The 22,166-nt window shown below is 42.3% G+C and overlaps 1 protein-coding gene across 4 annotated transcripts in view; it reads left to right on the forward strand.

The window, feature by feature from the left end:
• Window positions 1–17,800, forward strand: part of MTM1 (myotubularin 1) — a 98,510-nt gene extending 80,710 nt beyond the window's left edge. For 3 of the 4 annotated variants that reach the window (XM_082376119.1, XM_082376121.1, XM_082376122.1), the window contains 5 exons: window positions 1,479–1,685; window positions 2,799–2,891; window positions 3,504–3,617; window positions 8,288–8,464; window positions 16,100–17,800. In XM_082376119.1, the coding sequence (XP_082232245.1) occupies window positions 1,479–1,685; window positions 2,799–2,891; window positions 3,504–3,617; window positions 8,288–8,464; window positions 16,100–16,267 (759 nt within the window). In that variant the 3' untranslated portion in view covers window positions 16,268–17,800. The remainder of the gene's footprint in view (window positions 1–1,478; window positions 1,686–2,798; window positions 2,892–3,503; window positions 3,618–8,287; window positions 8,465–16,099) is intronic. The other variant, XM_082376120.1, reaches the window with a different exon arrangement.
• The last annotated feature ends 4,366 nt before the right edge of the window (window positions 17,801–22,166 follow it).

Below are 22,166 nucleotides of genomic sequence, written 5' to 3' on the forward strand. Positions count from 1 at the left end.
TGGCAGGTGGATTCTTAACCACTGCATAGGTGGTTTTAATTTTTTAAAGGAAATAACCACACAGGTCTGAAAAGGTAAATATACTGGTTGGGGGTACCATTCACTCCTCACTTGAGCAAGAAAAGAACCACAGTTATGTGACTGGCTCAAGGTGAGACATGTTGAAAATGGAATGAGGTTTCAAACCCAGGCCTGTGGTCATGGAGCCTAACCAGTACAGGCTACAACATGGATGAACCTCGAAAACATTCTGTGAGTGAAAGAAGCCAGACATAAAAGACCACCTAATGTAGAACTCCATTTCTATGAAATTTCTAGTAAAGGCAAAACTGTAGAGACAGAAAGCAAATCAGTGGTTGTCTGGGGCTGAGGGTGGGAACAGAGATTGGCACCCGGAACTATCTTGGGTAATAGAACTGCTCTGCCACTGGATGGTGGTGATGGTCGCAAAACTGTATAAATTTATTAAACCTTATCGAAGTGTACACTTACAGGTAAATTCTACTGTTTGTAAAGTATACTTCTGTAAATACTTAAATCATCAAAAAATGACATCAGAGCAGTAGCTCTTTGTATGCATACATTTAGTCACTGGTAGGTCTCAAATTTCTACCAGAGGCTGTCAGTTTATCTTTAAGTAAGGATTCTGCTATTTATGAGCCACATAAGAGTTCATATCTTGTCAATTTAAAGGCCAGAAGGTGATTTCCATTGTATCATGCCTTTAAGGTCTAGACTGGACCTCTTGGGCCAGTGATTTTTCTAATGTGATCACTGTTATGGGTTGTACTGTGTCTTCGCAAAATTTATATGTTGATGTCCTGACCCCCAGTACCTTAGGGTGTGACCTTATTTGCAAATAGGGTCACTGCAGATGTGATTGGTTAAGATGAGGTCTGACTGGAGTAGGGTGGGCCCTTCATTCGATAAGGCTAGTGTCCTTATGAAAAGGGGAAATTTGGACACAGATACATGCTCAGGGAAAATACCATCTGAAGATTGGAGTTATGCTGCCAGAAGGCAAGGAACTAGCAGAAGCTTTGAGACAGGCCTGGAACAGGTCCTTCCCGAGAGCCTTCAGAGGGCGCATGACCCTGCCCACACCTTGATCTTGGACTTCCAGCCTCCAGAAATGAGAGATAATACATTTCTGTCATTTAAGCCACCCAGTCTGTGTGACTTTGTTACGACAGCCCTAGTGAACTCGTACAATCACATATGTGAAAGAAAGCTTGAAATGCAGTTTGGCTTTTCGTGTATTTGTCTTGTTTTTTTAATACCTACTTGCATTCGAAGGCAGTTTCTGTAGAGGAAAAGCAACAGACCCTGCAGCTTCTGGCCTTCTGTTTTCAGAACTCTTTCTGTTCTAGATGTTAATAGTATTTTAAAATGGACTTTAAGTAGGGCTAAAAGCTGTAAGTTCAAATTTAAGCAGTCCCTCCCAGCTAGCTACTGACTCGCATGTTTTTCTTTGGCAGCTCGTTTTGACGGGAGCCATCCAGGTCGCAGACAGGGTTTCTTCAGGGAAGAGCTCAGTGGTGGTGCACTGCAGCGATGGATGGGACAGGACTGCCCAGCTGACGTCCCTGGCCATGCTGATGTTGGACAGTTATTACCGGAGCATCGAGGGCTTTGAAATATTGGTCCAAAAAGAATGGATCAGTTTTGGACATAAATTCGCATCTGTAAGTAAACAATAAAGCTAGTTTTTTAAATGTCTGATCACCACCATCTGGGATTAAAAACACTATTTGTGAAACCAGTGATTTCCTTTTAAAAAGAAAATCTGAGGAGTGTAATAAAAAACACTCTGCAGGTTTGAAAATGTGTGACGCCTTGGGTTTAGCCAGTCTTTTTAGGAGACATGTTTGTCCATCTGCGCTATTTACAGTTTCGCTTGAAAGTAATACAAAAAGTGTTTAAATTGAAATTGTGCAAAAGAAGGAAGATACTCCTTTTTCAACTAATATTATAACTATTAGAGCCAAATATTTTGTAGAAATGCTAGACTTTCTGTTGAGGCTTTTACTATTCTCTGATAGACATTTTGAAAACCAAAAGAACCTATTAAAATTCCTATTTCTTTTGAAAACCAAAAGAACCTATTAAAATTCCTATTTCCTATTTTCCTAAAGAACCTATTAAAATTAAATTTCCTATTAAAAGGGTGTCTTGTTTCCAGACACCCTTTGAATAAGCATTTTGAACAAGTTCCGCACATGGTCCTCATGAAGAGAATCCATAGACAGTTTCAGAAACACTGCTGTGTAGCCTTGTAGCCTTCATCTAAATTTCACAAGTAGTGTGAATGGCATCGTCAAGTAGAAAGAGTCATTGTTTAGTAAATGAATAAATGGTGAGGTTTTTGTCTTGTTTTTGAGAAAGAACCTTTTTTTAAAGAACTTTTAATTATAATAATCACACCCTTTTGGACATGGTTTCAAGACTTGAAACTTTGGGATTGGTCCCTTAGCAACTGGTAACTTAACTCTACCTGCAGCTGCCCACGACTTGTACAAAATTCCAATCGGATAAAATAGTTGTCATGTTCACATAGCATCATGATGCTTTCTCAGTTTGTATTGATATATTGTAGAAGTTTATATACTTAATTTCCGTTATTTTGAAACCATACGTTATTTTCTGTATTGCCATGGGGAAAAAAAAATACTATTCACTCTCTGAGAAGCTTGGCGTTTGGAACGCAGATTGCTGAGTTGTGATTGTCACATTTTGTGAGTTATATGCTTCCTCAGTTTTGTACCCAGAGATTAAAACAAATCATCACTTCCTTTCAGAGAATAGGTCATGGCGACAAAAACCATGCCGACGCTGACCGATCTCCTATTTTTCTCCAGTTTATTGATTGTGTATGGCAGATGTCAAAACAGGTAAGGGATATTAGGATGAAAATACATCTGACTTAATGTTTAAATATTTTGATATAATATCTGGGATTTGCCTCAGAGTAACACAGGGTAGAGACAGAGATGCAACAAGTTTGGCCACGTGCAAATAATCGTTGAAGCCGGGTGATGGGTACACGGTGTTCACTTTTTTTATTCTCACTACTATTTATGTTGACTGGGAGTTTTCATAATAAAGTTTTAAAATTTTAATATTTAACTGTACTCTCTCTGCTAATGGAGGAGCAGCATAATTGACAATAGCAAGTCGTCTTTTTCAATTCATCCTACGCTGGCATTTGTGTATAGGCGTGTCTGCTACCTTAGACTACCATAAATAATTAAACCATCCTGTGTGTCCTGTACGCTCAGGAGAGCCCAGAAAATGGGCTTATTTTCCCTTTTTCCCTCTTTATTCCTTTACTTGACGCTCAGTTAAGCTCTTCAGCCCTGTGCAAAGCACCAACAGGTGAGCTCTAGCGTGCCACAGACCACAGCCTCAGCTGTCCTCCTGGAACATTTATGCACCTCTTCTCAGCTCTATGCGAGATCAGCCCCAAGTTTTCATGCATTGTTTGCTTGTTTGTTTTTGTCTAGTTCCCTACAGCTTTTGAATTCAATGAACGGTTTTTGATTGTAATTTTGGATCATCTATATAGTTGCCGCTTTGGTACTTTCTTATACAACTGTGAATCCGCTCGAGAGAAACAGGTGAGTGTTTAACATCTTTAACATCTTTTTAGTTAAAGACTCACCAAAATGTGTTTAGTCTGCTGTGAAATAACAAAGAATTTGATAGCTTGGTTTGTGGTTAATGCAAAGTTTCTCATTCTGTACCCCAAGCTTGGGCGTTTTCACTTCAACCAGGGGTTATTGAGTGTGTGGTGTTTATTTCAGGGGTAAGACATTGACTTTGCCTTCAGGGAGTAGGAATGACTTTTTTGTTGAGGTGTAGACGATTTACAATATTGTATAAGTTTCAGGTGTACAACACAGTGATTCAATAGTTTTATAGATTATACTCCATTTAAAGTTATTACAAAATAACAGCTATATTTCCCTGTGCTACATATCCTTATAGCTTATTTATTTTATACCTAATAGTTTGTACGTCTTAATCCCCTACCCCTATCTTGCCCCTCCCACCTTCCCTCTCCCCGCTAGTAACCACTAGTTCGTTCTCTATATTGGTGAGTTTGTTTCTGTTTTGTTACATTGGCTCACTTTTGTTTTATAGATTCCTCATATAAGTGGACACATACAGTATTTGTCGTTCTCTGTCTGACTTATTTCACTTAGCGTAATACCCTGCAGGTCCATCCGTGTTGCTGCAAATGGCATTATTTCATTCTTTAATGGCTGAGTAATATTCCATTGTATATACATAGCACATCTTCTTTATCCAGTCATCTGTTGATGGACAGTTAGGTTGCTTCCATATCTTGGCTATTGGAGTAGGAATGGCTGTTAAAGGCATGCAAGGTCACCGTCCCAAAATGCCATAAAAATGTCAGTAAGGGAAATTTTTTTTTAAAAGGCATAAACCCACAAGAACAGGGGGAAATAAGGAAGGAGACACAGCAACAAACTTGGAAGCTGGAAACCTAGTAGATAAGTGGGAAATAACTGTACTTGAGAAAAGTGACTCGCAAACCAGCAGTGGGGAAGCCAAGAACCAGGCCACTTTGCATCGCAGCAACCCCATATGACTCAGGGGTTCTGGGGCAAAGGTGTACCAGCGTATGGGGCAAAGAGGGAAGGGTAAGATAACCTGAAGGTCTGTTTAGAATAAGCAGGTAGCTTCCCCAGATCACCTCCACTTGTCTCTGGAGTTAAGGACAGAGGTTTCTTCTCGAGAGAGGGTGAGAGTAGGCATCCGGGCTGGGGACCTGAGTGTCCTCAGGGGATGAGGTGAATGGGAAGAGCTGGTCTGTGAGAGACCATGTCCCCTGCTCACTCCCAGCATTCTGGCAGCAGGTCCTTATCTTTCAGGCGAGAGGCTGTTGGCAAGAATGGGGAGAAAGTGGAACCCTTGGATGTTGCTAGTGGTATGTACCCAAGAGGAATGAAAACAGGGGTTGAAACAAAAACTTAGACACAGATGTTCATGGCAGCCCTACTCAGAATAGCTAAAAGACGTCAACAACCCCACTGTCCATCAGCTGATGAATAGATGAACTAAATGTGGTCTATCCATTCAGTGGAATATTATTCAGCCATCAAAAGGAATGACGTTCTGATCCATGACACAAATGGAGGAACCTTGAAAACATGCTAAGTGAAAGGAGCCAGACACAAAAGGCACATATTGTATGATTCCATTTATATGAAACGTCCAGAAAAACAAGTCCATAGAGACAGAAAGCAGATTTGTGGTTGACAGGGGCTGGAGGGAGGGGAGAATGGGGAGTGACTTCTTAATGTGTACAGGGTTTCCTTTGGGGATGATGAAAATGTCTTAGAACTTCATAGAGGTGGCAGTTGCACAACATTGGGAAAGTACTAAAAGCCAGTGAATTGTAGACTTTAAAATGGTGAATTTTATGGTACGTGAACTACACTTCAATTTGGAAAAAAAAAAGAAGGAATCATCTCTAGAGAAACTGACTAGCCCAAGAAGAAGGACCTAAAGATTACCAACAGCTAGGGTTCCCCATGGTGAAGCTCAAGTTGACAAGCCTCATGACTTCAGAGCTTACATAATAGCAACAAGCAGGAGGGAAATAAAACAGCTTGGAGAAAATAGTTACCATGTAGGGTGGGGAGAAACCTAGACAGGAAGCTATCAGTTAATATCCCAAGAAAGATAGGAAAATATTGGTACCATGAAATAATAACAGTATATTATTTAGAAGGAATATTTAGAGATAAGAAAACTTGAAATTAAAAACGTGCTATCAGGGACTGCCCTGGTGGTGCAGTGGTTAAGAATCCGCCTGCCAATGTGGGGGACACGGGTTCAAGCCCTGCTTGGGCAAGATCTCACATGCTGCGGAGCAACTAAGCCCGTGCGCCACAACTACTGAGCCCGCGAGCCACAACTACTGAAGCCCTTGTGCCTAGAGCCCGTGCTCCGCAACAAGAGAAGCCACCGCAATGAGAAGCTGGTGCGCCGCAACAAAGAGTAGTCCCCACTCACCACAACTAGAGAAAGCCCACATGCAGCAACAAAGACCCAACGCAGCCAAAAATAAATTAATTAATTAATTTAAAAAATTGTGCTATCAATAGAAATTTAAAATTCAGCAGAAGAGTTGTAAGATTAGGTTGAAGTCTCCCAAAAAGTAGGGCATAGAGACAGGTAGAAAATGGAGATAAGAACACTATAGAAGATCAGTTCTGGAGTCCAATATCCAAATCATAGGAGTTCTAGAAAGAGAAAATAGGGAAAGAAGAGCAGGAAATCACCGGAATAATGTGAGAATATTTCCCAGAATTGAGGTGTGTGAGTTTCCACATTGAAAGGCCTACCGAGTGCCCAGGCACAGTGGACAAGAAGAGACCCACAGTAAAGCACATCTTTGTGAAGTCTCAGAACACCAGGGAGAAAGGAAAGACCCTTCAGGATTCTGAAGAGAAGAAGAGTGGGTTATTTGCAAAGAAACAGAAGTCAGGAAGACTTTGAATTCTTCAGCAGCAATATTGGAAAGTAGAAGTCAGCGGAGCATTGCCTTCCGAATTTTAAAGGAAAATGGTTTCAACCTAGAATCCTCTCACCACCCAGCTGTCAACCAGATGTGAAGTAGACCAAACATATCCTCAGACATACATGGCATCAAGAAAGAAGACTGCATGGAGTTCAGGAAGCCAGGAGCTCCAGTACAGAGAGGCCAGAGGGAAGCCTCAGAGGGCGAAACAGAAGAGACTTCCTGAATGAGAGCTGGGTGCATGGCGTGGGGGTGGCCGGGGCAGCTCCCTGCTCCCAGGATGCACCTGGGGACTCCAGATGTGCTGAGTGTCCTGATCAAAGTTTTAAAGACATTGGAGGAAGAGTTTGGGGTTGAATGAGTGATAGATGCCAGGAGAAGTAAGCAAGCAGAATAGACAGCTGTTAAATTAAAGGAAAACAAAACCAAAAATTGGACAGGGAAAGAAATCAGAGTAGAAAAGACATGACTTACCTGGGAATAGCATTTGCTGAGTCATAGCAATCTAAACCCTAAACATGGATCTAACCAAAGCAATGCTGTTAACTGGGGGTCTGAGGCAGGGTAGAAGGTGTGAGCACAGCAGGATGGGGAGGAGCCATTCTCACTGTGGCAGTGTCAGGAGTTAATGCCTGTAACTTTATAGTCAACAAGTAGCAAGAAAAGGGTGTTTCTCACAGGTGCGGAGGTAAGTACCAAATAACGAAATCAATTTTAAAAATCAAACACAGTTGCTTGGGGGAGAAAGGTGAGAGACTACTTTTTTCATAACAAACCTTGTCAAGCTGTTTGACTTTAAATCAACTGTGTGTATGTATAAAAATAAAAACAAGCATGCAAATAAACACAAGGCAGTGTAGACTGTGGCATCAGAAAGGGACAAATGAAGTTTTAGGTGGATCCCAAGGAAGGCAAAATTATGCTGCTATTATTACCGTTCACATTCACGAAATGTGTATGTTCAAAAAATTTCTTCAGTCACTTATTTCAAGCTGTTCTTTTCAGCTTCCAGTTTTAGCTTACTGGTCCTTTCTCCTTGACGTCATTACTAGGAAGAGTTTCCAATTTTGCCTTCAGTAATTTTAATATTTGTATTTTTATTTCCCAAGTTTTGATTTTCCTCTACTTATGATCAAAATGGGTAAAAATCTATAGTTAAAAAACAATGAAGATGTGAATATCTGTATGAGATGATGGACACCAGACTGAAAATTGAAGATTCAGTGAAGTCAGTTATCCACGTGTTTCAAATATCTGGATACTGGCATTAAACATCTGGATGTTTGATTAACATAACGCTTTGTCTAGATGCCTACTGTCAAGTAGACACAGGTTGAGATTTTGTAGTTCTAACAAACACAAAAATGGAAAAAGTCAGTGAGATCTTATGATAATTTTTCTTGCTGCTGAATTCAAAAGAGCGTACTGCCCATCTGTTCATAAATGTTTTCCCTAGCCAGGAATAGTCTTCTTAGGTCAGTGAGCTGCATTTAATGTTAGAGCATCCTTCCCCTCTCTCTTCAGGCAGAAACAGGGGCTCTCAAGCCATTATCTATGCAAATACTGGGAAGTGGTGCTCAGCACTCCCAGGCGCAGAAGGCTTTTTGAGCTATTATGGGGATAATGTACGTGTGTGATTCAAGTTGATGCTCAGCTGTATCGCCGCAGCCTGCAAAATGGTTTGTGTACCGGGGTGTGTTTTTACTTAGGCTTTCCACTTTCTCTTTCCTCTAGAAAGTTACAGAAAGAACTGTTTCTTTATGGTCGCTGATAAACAGTAATAAAGACAAATTCAAAAATCCCTTCTACACTAAAGAAATCAATCGAGTTTTATATCCAGTTGCCAGTATGCGTCACTTGGAACTTTGGGTGAATTACTACATTAGATGGAACCCCAGAATCAAGCAACAAGTAAGTGAAGTAGCGTTGTGAATTACAGTGATGTTGACTGAGTACTACTTCTGGACTTAAGTAATGTTATGTAGTACATTTAAAAAAATTTTTATTTTATTTTAAATTTTTATTGGGGTATAGTTGATCTGCAATGTAGTGTTAGTTTCAGGTGTACAGCAAAGTGAATCTGTTATACATATACCTATATCCACTCTTTTTTAGATTCTTTTCCCATATAGGCCATTACAGAGTATTGAGTAGAGATCCCTGTGCTATACAGTAGGTCCTTATTAGTTATCTACTTTATATATAGTAGTGTGTATATGTCACTCCCAGTCTCCCAATTTATCCCTTCCACCACCTTTCCCCTTTGGTAACCATAAGTTCATTTTCTACATCTGTGACTCTACTTCTGTTTTGTAACTAAGTTCGTTTATACCCTTTTTTAAGATTCCACTTACAAGCGATATCATATGATATTTGTCTTTCTGTGTCTTACTTCACTCAGTATGGACAATCTCTAGGTCCATCCATGTTGCTGCAAATGGCATTATTTTGTTCTTTTTTATGGCTTTTCAAAAATATTATGAAAGGAAAAATAGCAGACTAAAAAAATGACACTTTTATTTTTTTTATTTTTTATTTTTTGAGTTCACTTGGCTCAACTATTTTATTGACTTAAGCATCTGTTTTTAATGGGTTTTTTTTTAACATCTTTATTGGAGTATAATTGCTTTACATTGTTGTGTTAGTGTCTGCTGTATAACAAAGTGAATCAGCTATACATATACATATATCCCCATATCTCCTCCCTCTTGCGTCTCCCTCCCATCCTCCCTATCTCACCCCTCTAGGTGGTCACAAAGCACCGAGCTGATCTCCCTGTGCTATGCAGCTGCTTCCCACTAGCCATCTATTTTACATTTGGTAGTGTATATACGTCCGTGCCACTCTCTCACTTTGTCCCAACTTACCCTTAGCCCTCCCCGTGTCCTCAAGTCCATTCTCTAGTAGGTCTGCGTCTTTATTCCCGTCTTGCCCCTAGGTTCTTCATGACCATTTTTTGTTTTAGATTCCATATATATGTGTTAGCATATGGTATTTGTTTTTCTCTTTCTGACTTACTTCACTCTGTATGACAGACTCTAGGTCCATCCACCTCACTACAAATAACTCAATTTCGTTTCTTTTTATGGCTGAGTAATATTCCATTGTATATATGTGCCACATCTTCTTTATCCATTCATCTATGACACTTGCTTTTAAACACAACTTTAGTTAAAAATTGTTTTTAATTACTAAACCATGTATTTTAAAAATTTTATTTATTTATTTATTTATTTATTTATTATTTTTGGCTGTGTTGGGTCTTTGTTGCTGCACGCGGGCTTTCTCTAGTTGCAGCGAGTGGGGGCTACTCTTTTGTTGCGGTGCGCAGGCTTCTCATTGCAGTGGTTTCTCTTGTTGTGGAGCATGGGCTCTAGGAGCGTGGGCTTCAGTAGTTGTGGCTCGTGGGCTCAGTAGTTGTGGCTCACGGGCTCTAGAGCACAGGCTCAGTAGTTGTGGCGCATGGGCATAGTTACTCCACAGTGTGTGGGATCTTCCTGGACCAGGGCTCGAACCCGTGTCCCCTGCATAAGCAGGCAGATTCTTAACCACTGTGCCACCAGGGAAGCCCCACTAAACCATTTATTTTGATTGGTGTTAAACTTACATTTTTCCTGACAACATGAATAATACAATTTTTTTTTTACTAAGATGTAAACTAATTTAAAGCTCTGGAAAATTTCTGAGTTTTGATTGTCAAGGATTTTCTTTAATCATTATAAATTGTTAGACATCATAAGAAGGTTCTTTCCAGCGACTAGACTGAGATGATCCTTTAAGGAAAAGGAACATTTTCTACTCTCTGTTCAGGTGTATGTACTTGTCAGCTAATATCAGAGTGCTCTTTACTGAAGGTCTTTACTTCTAAAGTAAAGATAATTGATCTGTCAAAGGATAGTACAGTCATTTGGCCATTTCTCGGTCCAACATGGCAATGGTGATTTTTGAAGCAAAAGACTGCACATTTTATTAAAGGCACAGTCAGGCTTTCCCTTCTCCCAGCCTCACTGCATCCAATATCAGAAGGAAAGTCCAGCCTGTTTGTGAGGGCTCAGAAGTATGTCCACTGAGCCATTTGTTCTAAGTGCTCTAAATAGTCAATATTTGCGATTGCTCTCTGTAAAGGTTTGCACGTTTTCCTGCAGTCCCAGGCCAGTCTTGCGTAAGCAGAAGCTTAATCCCGCTACAAATAGTCGGGCAACAGCAGGGCCCAGTGCTCAGTCTGTCCCTCGGTTTGTTTATTCCACTCTGGCAGCTGGCCACACTCCAGTGTGTGTGTGCTCTCTCTTCCCACTGGGGAAATGCACGTTTAAGCTGGCCCTCTTGTTTCAAGGTCTCTGCTTGCTTGCATGAAAGCCTTTTGCAATTTCGTAATGGTTGAAATGTGTAGTCTTTTGGAAAGTGACAGATTCCAGGGCTTGAGAACATTCACTTGTTTAGTTTGGGATTTGAGAAGCACACAGAGGGAATGCCTTTAGCGTAGCTCCAGCATTTGGAATTATCAAGTAAAGAGGAAATGGGAATTTTTACAGGGTTCTAAGCAGTGTTACATGGGGCGTGTTCCTTTTCTGATTAAAAAATATAGATGAGCACTGTTTGTCCTATAAATTTCACCTTTTCTGTATTTATCATGGCTTTTTAAAAAACTATTGTTTTTTAGAAAATGTTGACGATTTCTGTACAGGTTCTGTAATCTCCCATCACCCATTTGAACTTGGAGAAATTCTTGAAATTGCAGGCATTTAGAGCAATTCATTTATGATATACAAAGGTAATGACAATTGTGTGACAAGTCAAGTTTGCAGGGACATCATTGGCAGAACTTACTGTGATGTGTTTCTCCCCCTTATTCTCCCAGAGCTTAGCAAAATGGAACTGGGCCAGGTAGGAATGCATATTTGTTTGATTGAGGTTTTTATTTTGAGACACTGGTTGGTGTGTTTTAGGATCTGTGACATTTACCCCAAGAAAATAACTTACCCTTTCTATATAGATTTTCTGAACGTCAAGGGTCCTACACGTGTCTTTATTGTCGCTCGGCACCTTGTGTTTTCATTTACGAAATACTGAGCGTTCCCATGCGTCAGGCACTGGGGGGACCCAGAGATTAAGAAGAGGTGGTCTCTGCCCACAAGGAGCTCCCAGACTGGCAGGGGTGCCCAGGAACATAAGCCGATGATGATTAAACACTCGAGGAGAAATGTGGAAACGGAAGTGTGAATGAAGTGCATCAGGTTTCCCGAAAGATCTTATGCAGGACATTATTTCATACAGAAATAGATTACAATCCAATCACATAGGACTTTGCAAATTATATAACGTAGACCTAAAAGAATATACTTAACCACTGAAATCGTTACTCAGTTGTGTGGCCCAGTTGGTATACAGGCAGTTACTGTGGTAAACTATCAGACCGATGCTTACATTTGACAAGCTATGAATAAGCAAACTTGGTACTTTTATGTAATATGAGGAAGTTGCTCATGCCGAAAGCCAAAGGATAATTTAGTCACGTAAACCTGAGTGGGACCTTCGGCTGCTGGTGAGTCGCGTATTGTCCTCTGGGGACCTCTGCACTCCACGTGGCTGTGAACCAGAGTTGCCCCGGGCAGTTCCCATTTTGCTTAGGATGACAACGAGGACAGACATTCACAGGCTTACCTGGGTGAGGTTTAAGTCATTTCTGATAGAAAAGTTAGAACTTCATGCTTCATTCCCCAAGGGAGATGTTGAGGTGTGGGATTTATAGTCACTTGACTACGAATTTCATTTCTCATCATTGTGTCCTTTGATACACTGTCACAAATGCACTCTTTCCTTCTATTACATCCTCTAAATTGGTTTTGTTTGTTTATAGACTAATGACTTCTACATATTTTGTACCCATTACTAGATCGAATTGTCTTTTTATTTCTAATAGTTTTCTAACTCTATAGCCTCGTCATCGGCAAAAATGATTGTTTTACCTCTCATTTCTTTGTCTTGTCTTAATTGTACTTGCTGGTACAATAACAAACAGATTCTAACAGTCATATGGGAAAGAGAGGTTTTCAAAATAGCCAAGACCAGAAACAGAGCATGGAGGTTCGGAGACTGGGGAGGGTGAGAAGGTGGCAGAGGGGAAAGAATGGACTGTTGATGGTAAATGTTTACTGTTAAGTGGTGCTGGCGCAGCAGATGTCACACGTCCGCACAGACCTCCCGTTCCCCAAACCTGCTCCCCCCGCCGGCTTCCTCATCGCAGCGCTCAGCAGCTCCGTCCTACACGCCCCGCCCAGAAACCTTACAGTCAACCTCCCACCCGCCCACTTGGAAAAACAGCTTCATTGAGGTGTAACTGACATACAGTGATCTGTACACGTTCAAAGTGTGCAGTGCGGTCGGTTTTCACATGTGTCGATACCTGTGACACCGTGACCACAGTCGAGATTGTGAACATACCCGTCCCCAGCAAACGCTCTTGTCACTACAGGTGAGCTTCCGTTTTCCAGACAGTCACCCTTGTCTCCCTGCTCTCTCATCCCAGGCTGTCAGGAGAGCCTGCTGGGCTCGGCCTTCAGAAACCCGTCCAGCCTCCGAGCCTGGGGCCGTGCGTTGCTGCAGAGCCTTCCAGCTGGACCCTCTGATTCTCAGCTTGCTTCCTTCTAGTCTGTTCTCAACACGGCAGCCGAAGTGCTCCTTGCGAAATATACCCCCCAGATGCCAGCACTCCTCTCCTCAGCACCGTCCTGGCAGCCGCTCGCCTCCCCCGGGGTCAAAGCCCAAGGCCAAAGCCCAAGGCCCAAAGCCTCAGACCTCTGAGGCCTTGTGTGGCCCCCGCCCCACGCCTGACCTCTCTGACCTCCCGGCCTCCTCACCAGCGACTCCTTCTCACACACCCTGATCTGGCCACACTGGGCTCCTTGCTCAGCCTCAAGACACTCAAGCATCTGCTTGGTCGCCTCCCTCAAGCGCTCCCCCAAGAGTCACCTCCTCAGGCGGGCCACCCCGACCACCCTGTTGAGAGTGTAGCCAGCGTGTCCCCGTCCCTCTCACCCTGCTCTCCTTTTCCGTAGTCCTCATCACCTTCCACGTCCCATGTACCTCACGGGGTTGTCTTCGTTGTTTGTCTCCCCCTGCTGGAAGAGAAACACCATAAAAGTGGGCGTTTGGGCCTCCTTTGTCCACTGACGGATCCTGAGCACCTAGAGCGGTGTCCGGCCACTGACGGATCCTGAGCACCTAGAGCGGCGTCGGGCCCTTGGTGGAGCACATTCAGAGAAGAATGGGCAAAGGGTGTTAACGGGCAGTGCACAGCACTTACCGGGTGTCAGGTGCTCTACCAGGCTTTCCTGTTCTAATGCCAATATGCATTTTGGGAAAAACCTTACATTCTGCAAAGTCATGCAGTAAAAAGAACAGGGACTTACAGGAGGGATGGGGCTAGGAGGTAGGAGGAGACCTCTCCAAACCCGTGCACCTCTGTAACCAGAGCACTGATGAAAGCAGCAATCAGGCCTTGGCAGCCCGTAGTGGGTTGAATGGTGGCCTCCAAAAGACACATCCACTTGGAACCTGTCAGTGTGACCTTATTTGGAAAAAGGGTCTTTACGGATATAATTAAGTTCAGGATCTCAAAATGAGATCCTCCTGGATTTAGTCAGGCCCTAAATCCAATGATATGTGTCCTCATAAGAGAAGAGAGGAAGATCTGAAAGACAGACAGGATGAGGCCATGTAAAAACAGAGAATGATTGGAGTGATGTGGCCACAAGCCAAGGAAACCTAGAGCTGCCAGAAGCTAGAAGAGGCCAGGAAGGCGCCTCCCCTAGAGCCTGCAAAGGGAGTGTGGCCCTGTTGGGTTCCTGCCCCCTTCTCTGAGATGCAGGTCCTGGAGAGCATCTGCTTCTGATACAGACCATTCTCCTGACCAGTACAAGTCAGATCCAGGGTATAGCCTTCTTCGTCAGCGTAGCGCCTTCGCAGCTTCCTTGTTGGTACTCGCAGCTTCAGCAGATAGCTTAATGCAGTGGAAAGCAGGACAGTTCTAGAAGCCACTAGCCATAAAGGAAGGCACTTCTGTAGACTTTCAGCTTTTTTCTTAATGTCTTCATATATTGCTCAAGCTTTCTAGAAGCTTGCCCTTGATCACTTCAGAACCTTAACATGTTGGCAAGGGAGTCGAGGGTCTGTTCTGTTGTATATTTTGGCCTGGGTGGTGATTACAGTAGTGTATATGTATGCAAAGATTCATTGAGCTGAACATTTTTTAAAGATTTGTGTGCATTACTGTATGTAATTTCTATCTCAGTACAAAAGTTCAAACAATTAACATCCCAGGGATGTTAAATAAAAGTACCACGTATTAAATTGGTAGTTAAATTGGTACCAGGGAGAATCTCATTGTGTTCTGGTGTAACTTCTACCTTTGTACTGCCATCAGTCGCCTATTTATCAATCAAAGACATCAGTGTTGTACCAGAACAGACTGTATTGACTAACTTCAGTCTCACAACAACCCTGTGGTCTGGGCTGGTTTTATTCCCATTTGACAGATAGGGAAATGGAGGCACCCAGAGAGTTGTTACACAGCTGTTAAGAGGCAGGCTGGAGATTCACACTAGGCTGCCCGTCAGAGTCACTGCTTTCAGCCATGCACGTGAAAAGATGTGCTAAGGCAGAGTGATGCAAGCTAAAGCTACCATGAGATACCATGTTATACTCATCAAATTGGCAAAAACTCTTTCTCTTACGTTGCTAAGTTCTAATGAGGATGTAGAGCTACAGGAATCACCAGATGCCACTAGTGGGAGCATAAGGTCATCTCCCCACCTCAGAGGACAATTGGGCAGCATCTAGTAAAGTTGAAAAGACCATACTGTCCTCTCCAGCAATTCCTTCCCCACCCACCAGGAAAATTCCTTCGAGAAACATTCACATACAAGTCTGAGGAGATGTGTCCAAAGATGGCCCAGCGTCGCTTATAATAGTGGGGAATATCCCACTATTGGGAATGGATAGATCAGCTGTGGTTTATTCATTCAACGAATTCAACTGGGATCCCCTTGGGAAAAATATTGTCGGATCACAATGTCGGTTGATAAGTACAGAATACCACCATTGATGTAAATTTTCACCAAATAGAGAAGAATGGTGTATTTTGTTTCTGGATATTCATCGAGAGGAAAAGTGTCACAAGTCTGCTCGGGAAGGAAGGCTGCATGCCAACCTGAGAAGAGTTGTCGCCTCTGGGAGTGAAAGCGGGCAGCAGGGACAGGTGACACAGGAGCCCGGAGCTGTGCCTGGGTTGATGCATTTTAAAAAGATGCTGGCGCATGTGTGTGGATATGTGTACGTGAGTTATCTCTTGGTGGCAAATAGCTGGGTGTTTTTTTTTATTAATCTTTGTGCTTTTCTGTATTTGTAAATGACGCAGTATTGAAGGAAGTGATGTGTGTTAACCCACAACGAGCGGGTTTGTTCAGAAAGCGGCAGCCGCAGCAGATGTGGGGCACAGGCGTGTCGTGGTGGTGGAAAGCGGGAACTCACATCTGTGCTTCTTTCCAGCAGCCCAATCCGGTGGAGCAGCGTTACATGGAGCTCTTGGCCTTGCGCGACGAGTACATAAAGCGACTTGAGGAGCTGCAGCTCGCCAACTCTCCCAAGCTTTCCGATCCCTCGACCTCCCCTTCCAGTCCTTCGCAAATGATGCCCCACGTGCAGACTCACTTCTAATAGAGGAAATAGCTGACTTTCATTCGGGGCCTCTGTACAGAGTAGGTTAAAATATTTGCCTCCATGTAGAACTTGAACTAACATAATCTTAAACTCTTGAACATGTGCCTTCTAGAATACATATTGCAAGAAAACTACAGTGTCTACACGGCAATTGGAAGAAAGGAGCCCAGATGGGGTTTTGGAAAATCCTGATACCTTCCAAAAGCAGTTTTTGAAAGATAATATTTAAATTATATTTACCTCTTCAGAAATGTTATGTGTACAATATGTATTTTGTGGGCCTCATTGGAACAACAACATTTTTAACTAAAGGGGAAAAAATATATGTTTGTGAAATGGATTTACCTCGAACTGCTTATAGTAGTTGCTTAGGGTGATCTAAAAGGAACCCAAATGTGAAAGATGTGTGTTCCTGCCAAAACCAAATTGAGCTCAGCTTCCGAGGCATAATCCACAAGCAAGGTGTTTAAAGAATTGCCAAATTTCATACCATCGTAAGTGTGATGACTTAAGGACAAATAGCTGTGTAGATGAGCTTTCCATTATTTTGAAATTTTGGAATATGAAGTATTTTCCCCAAGAGAAGCATATTTTTATATTTAAAAAAACCTGATAGGGCCCAGTTAAATATGATTTGATGATTTTTAACATTGCCAGTTCTGTTTCCTAAGTTCTTTCATGAGCTTGCCTAGAATTCTGACCTATTTTCAGGTGGTGGAAACCCCTTCTATAGCACTGTTTGAAGATGTCGGATGCATTATGCTGCTTACGTGAATGTTTTCGCAAACGTTGCTCTAGTCAAACTAGCTGATCTGCCAAAGTGTCGGGTTGACCATCTTGGATGTGTGAGCTGTCGCTAGAGCAGCATCCTTTGAAATAAAAGCCGCAGATGTACATTTGTTGAGCGTATTCTTGAAAGTATGGTGTTTATGCATTTCAATTTCAATGGTGTTCGACACCCCTCCCCACCCAGGCGTGCATAAAAACTGGTTCTACAAATTTTTACTTGAAGTACCCAGCGGTTTGCTTTTTCAGGTCTTTTTTTTTTTTTTTTTGGTAGTATTAAATGCAATTTCAAATGCAGTTCTATTTGATATCTGAACTAATTCATTTAGTCAGTATATTTGTAAAAGTTAAGGCTACAGTTAAAAAACAATTAATGTGTTCTACAATGATTTGTAAAGGACTATTTATAGCTAATATGGTTTTGTTTTCAGTGAATTAAGAGAGATTAAATATATCTTTGTAAATTATTTTATGTCATAGCTTAATGGTCTACCAAATAAGACATCTCAAATGCAGTAGTATAAATGTATAAATTTTGTATGTATAAGAAATTTTTTAGACAGTCTCTTGCTTTTTGTAAACGCTGTAAATATTTCATAAATTAACAAAGTGTCACTCCATGAAAAGAAAAAAAGCTAATACTAATAGCTGAAAGGATTTTGTGAAATTTCATGACAGATGTTTCATGGCAATAATGACTGAAGACCTGCTGTAATAAATATATTAACTAAACATTGCACTCTATTCCCAGGGCTGTAACTGTGTATGTCTCTTAAATGTGCATGTTGCCCATCTTACTTGCTTTCCCTGGGTCTACTTCACATGCCGTTTATCTTACTAGCAACCTTGTATAGGGCTGTCCCCAAATCCCAACAATATTGGAAATTTAAGTACATTAACAATGCAGATTTTAAGCCACAGCTACCTTTATTTTTTTAAATGTATTTTATTGAAGTATAGTTGATTTACGATGTTGTGTTAATTTCTGCTGTACAGCAAAGTGATTCAGTTATAAATATATATATATATATTCTTTTTCATATTCTTTTCCATTATGGTTTATCATAGGATATTGAATATAGTTCCCTGTGCTCTACAGTAGGACCTTGTTGTTTATCCATTCTATATGTAATAGTTTGAATCTGCTAATCCCAAACTCCCAATCCATCCCTCCCCCACCCCCTCTCCCCCTTGGCAACCACAAGCCTGTTCTCTATGTCAAGCCACAGCTGTCTTTATTAAAGTAGGGATAGCTTTCACAAAAGCGCTGGGCTGCAGAGACGCAAGACTTTCAGACTCCGGATGGAGAACACAGCAGTTGACATTAAGGGAGATTAAGAGACTGGTTGAAACAAGTCATACTCGATGTCTCTTTAGGTAAGAATTATTAAAATTCTTCAAATGCGGCCAACTGGAAATTATCTACGTGTGTCCTAAGAATGCTAAATAGTTATACTAGTAAACTTACCATTTAAAAAAAATCCAAATAGGACTCTTAAAAGAGTAAGTATCTCTTTTAAAACTATGAGTATTTGAAATGCTCTCCAAGGTTCTTCTTCAGACACGGCTGTGTTTCACCCTCACTGCGCCCTCGTGGCCACGTGGTGTTCTATTATCCCTGTTTTTCAACCGTGGAGAGCATTGTTGCTGCAGGGGTTCATTGACTTGCCCAAAGTCCCAGAGCATTGAAACAAATGTATGCAGGCATCGAACTGAATTCTGCCTCTCTTGCATTCCCACTGAATAGCCTTCGCTTTGCCTTCTGGAATGAAATAGAATAATCTCTTCCTGGGACAGCCCTTCAAGTAAATTGGAATCGTATCTATTTTTGATAATATAACAGGTTTTTCGTAACTATAGTCATAGTACTTTCTGATCTATTTTTGATAATGCAGCAAAGCTCCTCCTCACAGTTTTGGGGAAGGAATCATACTCAAAAGTTTGAAAATCTGTTGGCCAGTATCTCATCACCTGCAGCCCTCTCTACAGAATGCAGCTGTCAGTCATGTGGACAGCTCATGTGGCATTTGGGAGCATTAGGCAAAGGCAGGACTATATAAAGGGAATGCTCTTAAAGTACAGGAATTTATTACAGAGTATATACACCTCTGACTGGAGGACGTAGCCATTGGTGGCCATTAAAGTAAAATCTGGGGACACCCAAAGGAAATAAGTATATGCAGCATGCAACACAAACAAGAACGAGGATTAGCACATCTGCAGGAAAACCTAGTGGTTGAAAGAGATTGCAGTCGAATTCTTTTAGGTTCACAGAATCACTAAAGCATGCTGCCGGAATACCAATTTTTGAAATGAGTTTAATACTCTGGCATCTATTATAACTTAGTTAAGGAATTATTAGTAAAGTCTTTTGTATTAAACATATCTGGAAGATGAAAGATCAACAAAACAAAGTATTCTCATTTCCTTATGAGGCTCAGATTCAGATATGGTTTATTCCTTATTTGCAATAATTCGTCATTTAAAAGCAAAGGCGATAATGTATTTAAACCATGTAGGGTAGCTAAATGCTTAGTATTTAAACCATGTAAGGTAGCTAAAATGTTTAGACATGACCATTAAGATTTAGTTTGTTTTTCTAGTAGTTACGGAGAACACGGCTTATTCATTTATAGTGGTTAATACGTATGTGCTTCTGAAATGGACTGTTCCACAGTGCAGTCCACATAAATTACAAAAGAAAGTTGTTCATCTCATTTCGGGAGCTTTATGTCACAAACCTGTATTAGAAAGAACCCTGGTCGGGACGTGTGGGGACCTGGGTTCCCGTCTGGGCTCTGGACCTGCTTCTTGGATGGAAGATGTGAGGTCCTCCCAGCACCCCCTCGGGAGGCCCGGGAGGAGGCCTTAGTGTCCACCTGCTCAGTGAGGGTATGGACTGCACGTTCTCGAAGATTCCTTACAAGTCAAACAGCCCTTGTCAGAAACACATTTTCATCACTTATGCTCATACAATATTTACGGCAGAAGATGGCGTTGGCCCTGTGTATCAGTTTCCTGTTTCTGCTGTAAGAAATCACCACAAACTTAGTGGTGATTTATTATCTTCCCCACACTTTTATTCTCTTACAGTCCTGGAGGTCAGAAGTCTGAAATTAGCCTCCCTGGCCTAAAGTCAAGGTGTCAGCAGGGCTGCGTTCCTTCTGGCAGCTCTAGGGGAGAATCCTTTCCTTGCCTTTTCCAGCCTCTAGTGGCCGCCTGCTTTCCCGGAGTCGTGGCCGCTTCCTCTGTGTCTAAAGCCAGCAGCACAGCACCTTCAAATCTCTCAACTCTGACTCTTCCGCCTCCCTTGTTGACATTTAAAGGACCTTAGTGGACTCCCCTGGAGGTCCAGTGGTTACGACTCCGCGCTTCCACTGCAGGGGGCACAGGTTTGATCCCTGGTCGGGGAACTAAGATTCCCCGCGTGGCCGAAAACAGAAAAAGGAAAAAAGGACCTTGGTGATTATATTGGGCCCGTCTGGATAACCTAGGCTGCTCTCCCCACCTCAGAGTCAGAGAATCAGCAACCTTAATGCCCCCTTGCTGTGTAAGGTAACACAGAACAGGTTCCAGGCATTAGGATGTGGACGTCTGGGGAGGCTATGATGTTACCACACGTCAGTCCGTGTTGGCAGATGATGGTGGGCCTGCAAGCTGAGAGGTCAGACACACTCTCCTGTTACCAGCTCTACAGTGACTCACAATTAGGGAAACAACTAGCTCAATTCATTTTGTTACATCTCAGGCGATATTTAGACTTAGAGTTGCCTCTGACTTTATTCCCTGTTTCTATCCTCGCATCTACCTAAAGCCAGACCATGTACTTTCAACCCCCTTGGTCCCTGAATGGAAGAAAGGGAGATATTTATTGGGGGCGTATGTGCCAAACTCTGTACTATTTAGCCTCCCCACAACCTTATAACATTGATAGGCTTGGTTTTTTAGGGGTTTTTTGTTTGTTTTGGTTTTTTTTGGGGGGGCGTCATTTTATAGATGAGACTAAGAACCAGAAGTGGTTTTTTTTAAGACAATATTTTCGATAGTATTTTTTTAGACAGTATTTATCAACAAATACTGTCTACTATGACGCAGACCTGTGTCAGCTGATCTTTGTTGGGAAACAAAACTGAGTAAAACAGTGGCCTCCTTTGAGTGTCTGGCCTAGTAGGAAGACAGTTCAGTTAACTGGTAATTCCCATGCAGGGTGTACCCTGCTCTAATAGAGGCAGATTGGGGGGCTTTGGGGCCAAGATAGGGGGTCAAGGAGGAACTTCTTGGGAATGCAGTCAGAACTGAGTCTTCTTAGTTAAATAGGAGCTTGGTGATATCTCATCAGGGGAATGTACATTCGAACCACAGTGGGCTACCACCCCACACCCACATATTGGCAAACCTTTTAAAAGTCTGGCAGGGCTTCCCTGGTGGTGCAGTGGTTAAGAATCCGCCTGCCAAGGCAGGGGACACGGGTTCAAGCCCTGGTCCGGGAAGATCCCACCTGCCGCGGAGCAACTAAGCCCGTGCACCACAACTACTGAGCCTGCGCTCTAGAGCCCGTGAGCCACAACTACTGAGCCCGTGTGCCACAACTACTTAAGTCTGCACGCCTAGAGCCTGTGCTCTGCAACAAGAGAAGCCACCGCAATGAAGAGTAGACCTGGCTCGCTGCAACTAGAGAAAGCCCACGTGCAATAATGAAGACCCAACGCAGACCAAAAAAAAAAAAAAAAAAGGCACTATTCCCATCATTTCAGGGCCCTAGCCTTATGACCTTATGACCTAATCACCTCCCAAAGGCCTCATCTCCAAATACCTCAATACCAATTTGAGGTTTAGGGCTTCAGTATAAATGGTGGAGGTGGGGGGAGAGACACAAACATTCAGTCTATAATAGTGGGTTAAACATTTGATTTAGTAATTTTGGAAAACCCGAAGCCTGCAAGAGGTGGGTCTCCAGTGTATCTGGAGATCTTCCCTTCCTTCCTCCCAGCTCTCCGCACCCTGTCACCCTTTCACCCCAGGCTCATCCCCTCGTGGGTGTTAGGATGGCTGCTGGGGTTTCAGGCATCACATGCTCACAGTTCAGTTGGAAGTTATTAAGCTGGGAGGG

The sequence above is a fragment of the Balaenoptera borealis genome, assembly GCF_965194805.1.
Source record: "Balaenoptera borealis genome assembly, chromosome: X".
Classification (NCBI taxonomy): Eukaryota; Metazoa; Chordata; class Mammalia; order Artiodactyla; family Balaenopteridae; genus Balaenoptera; species Balaenoptera borealis.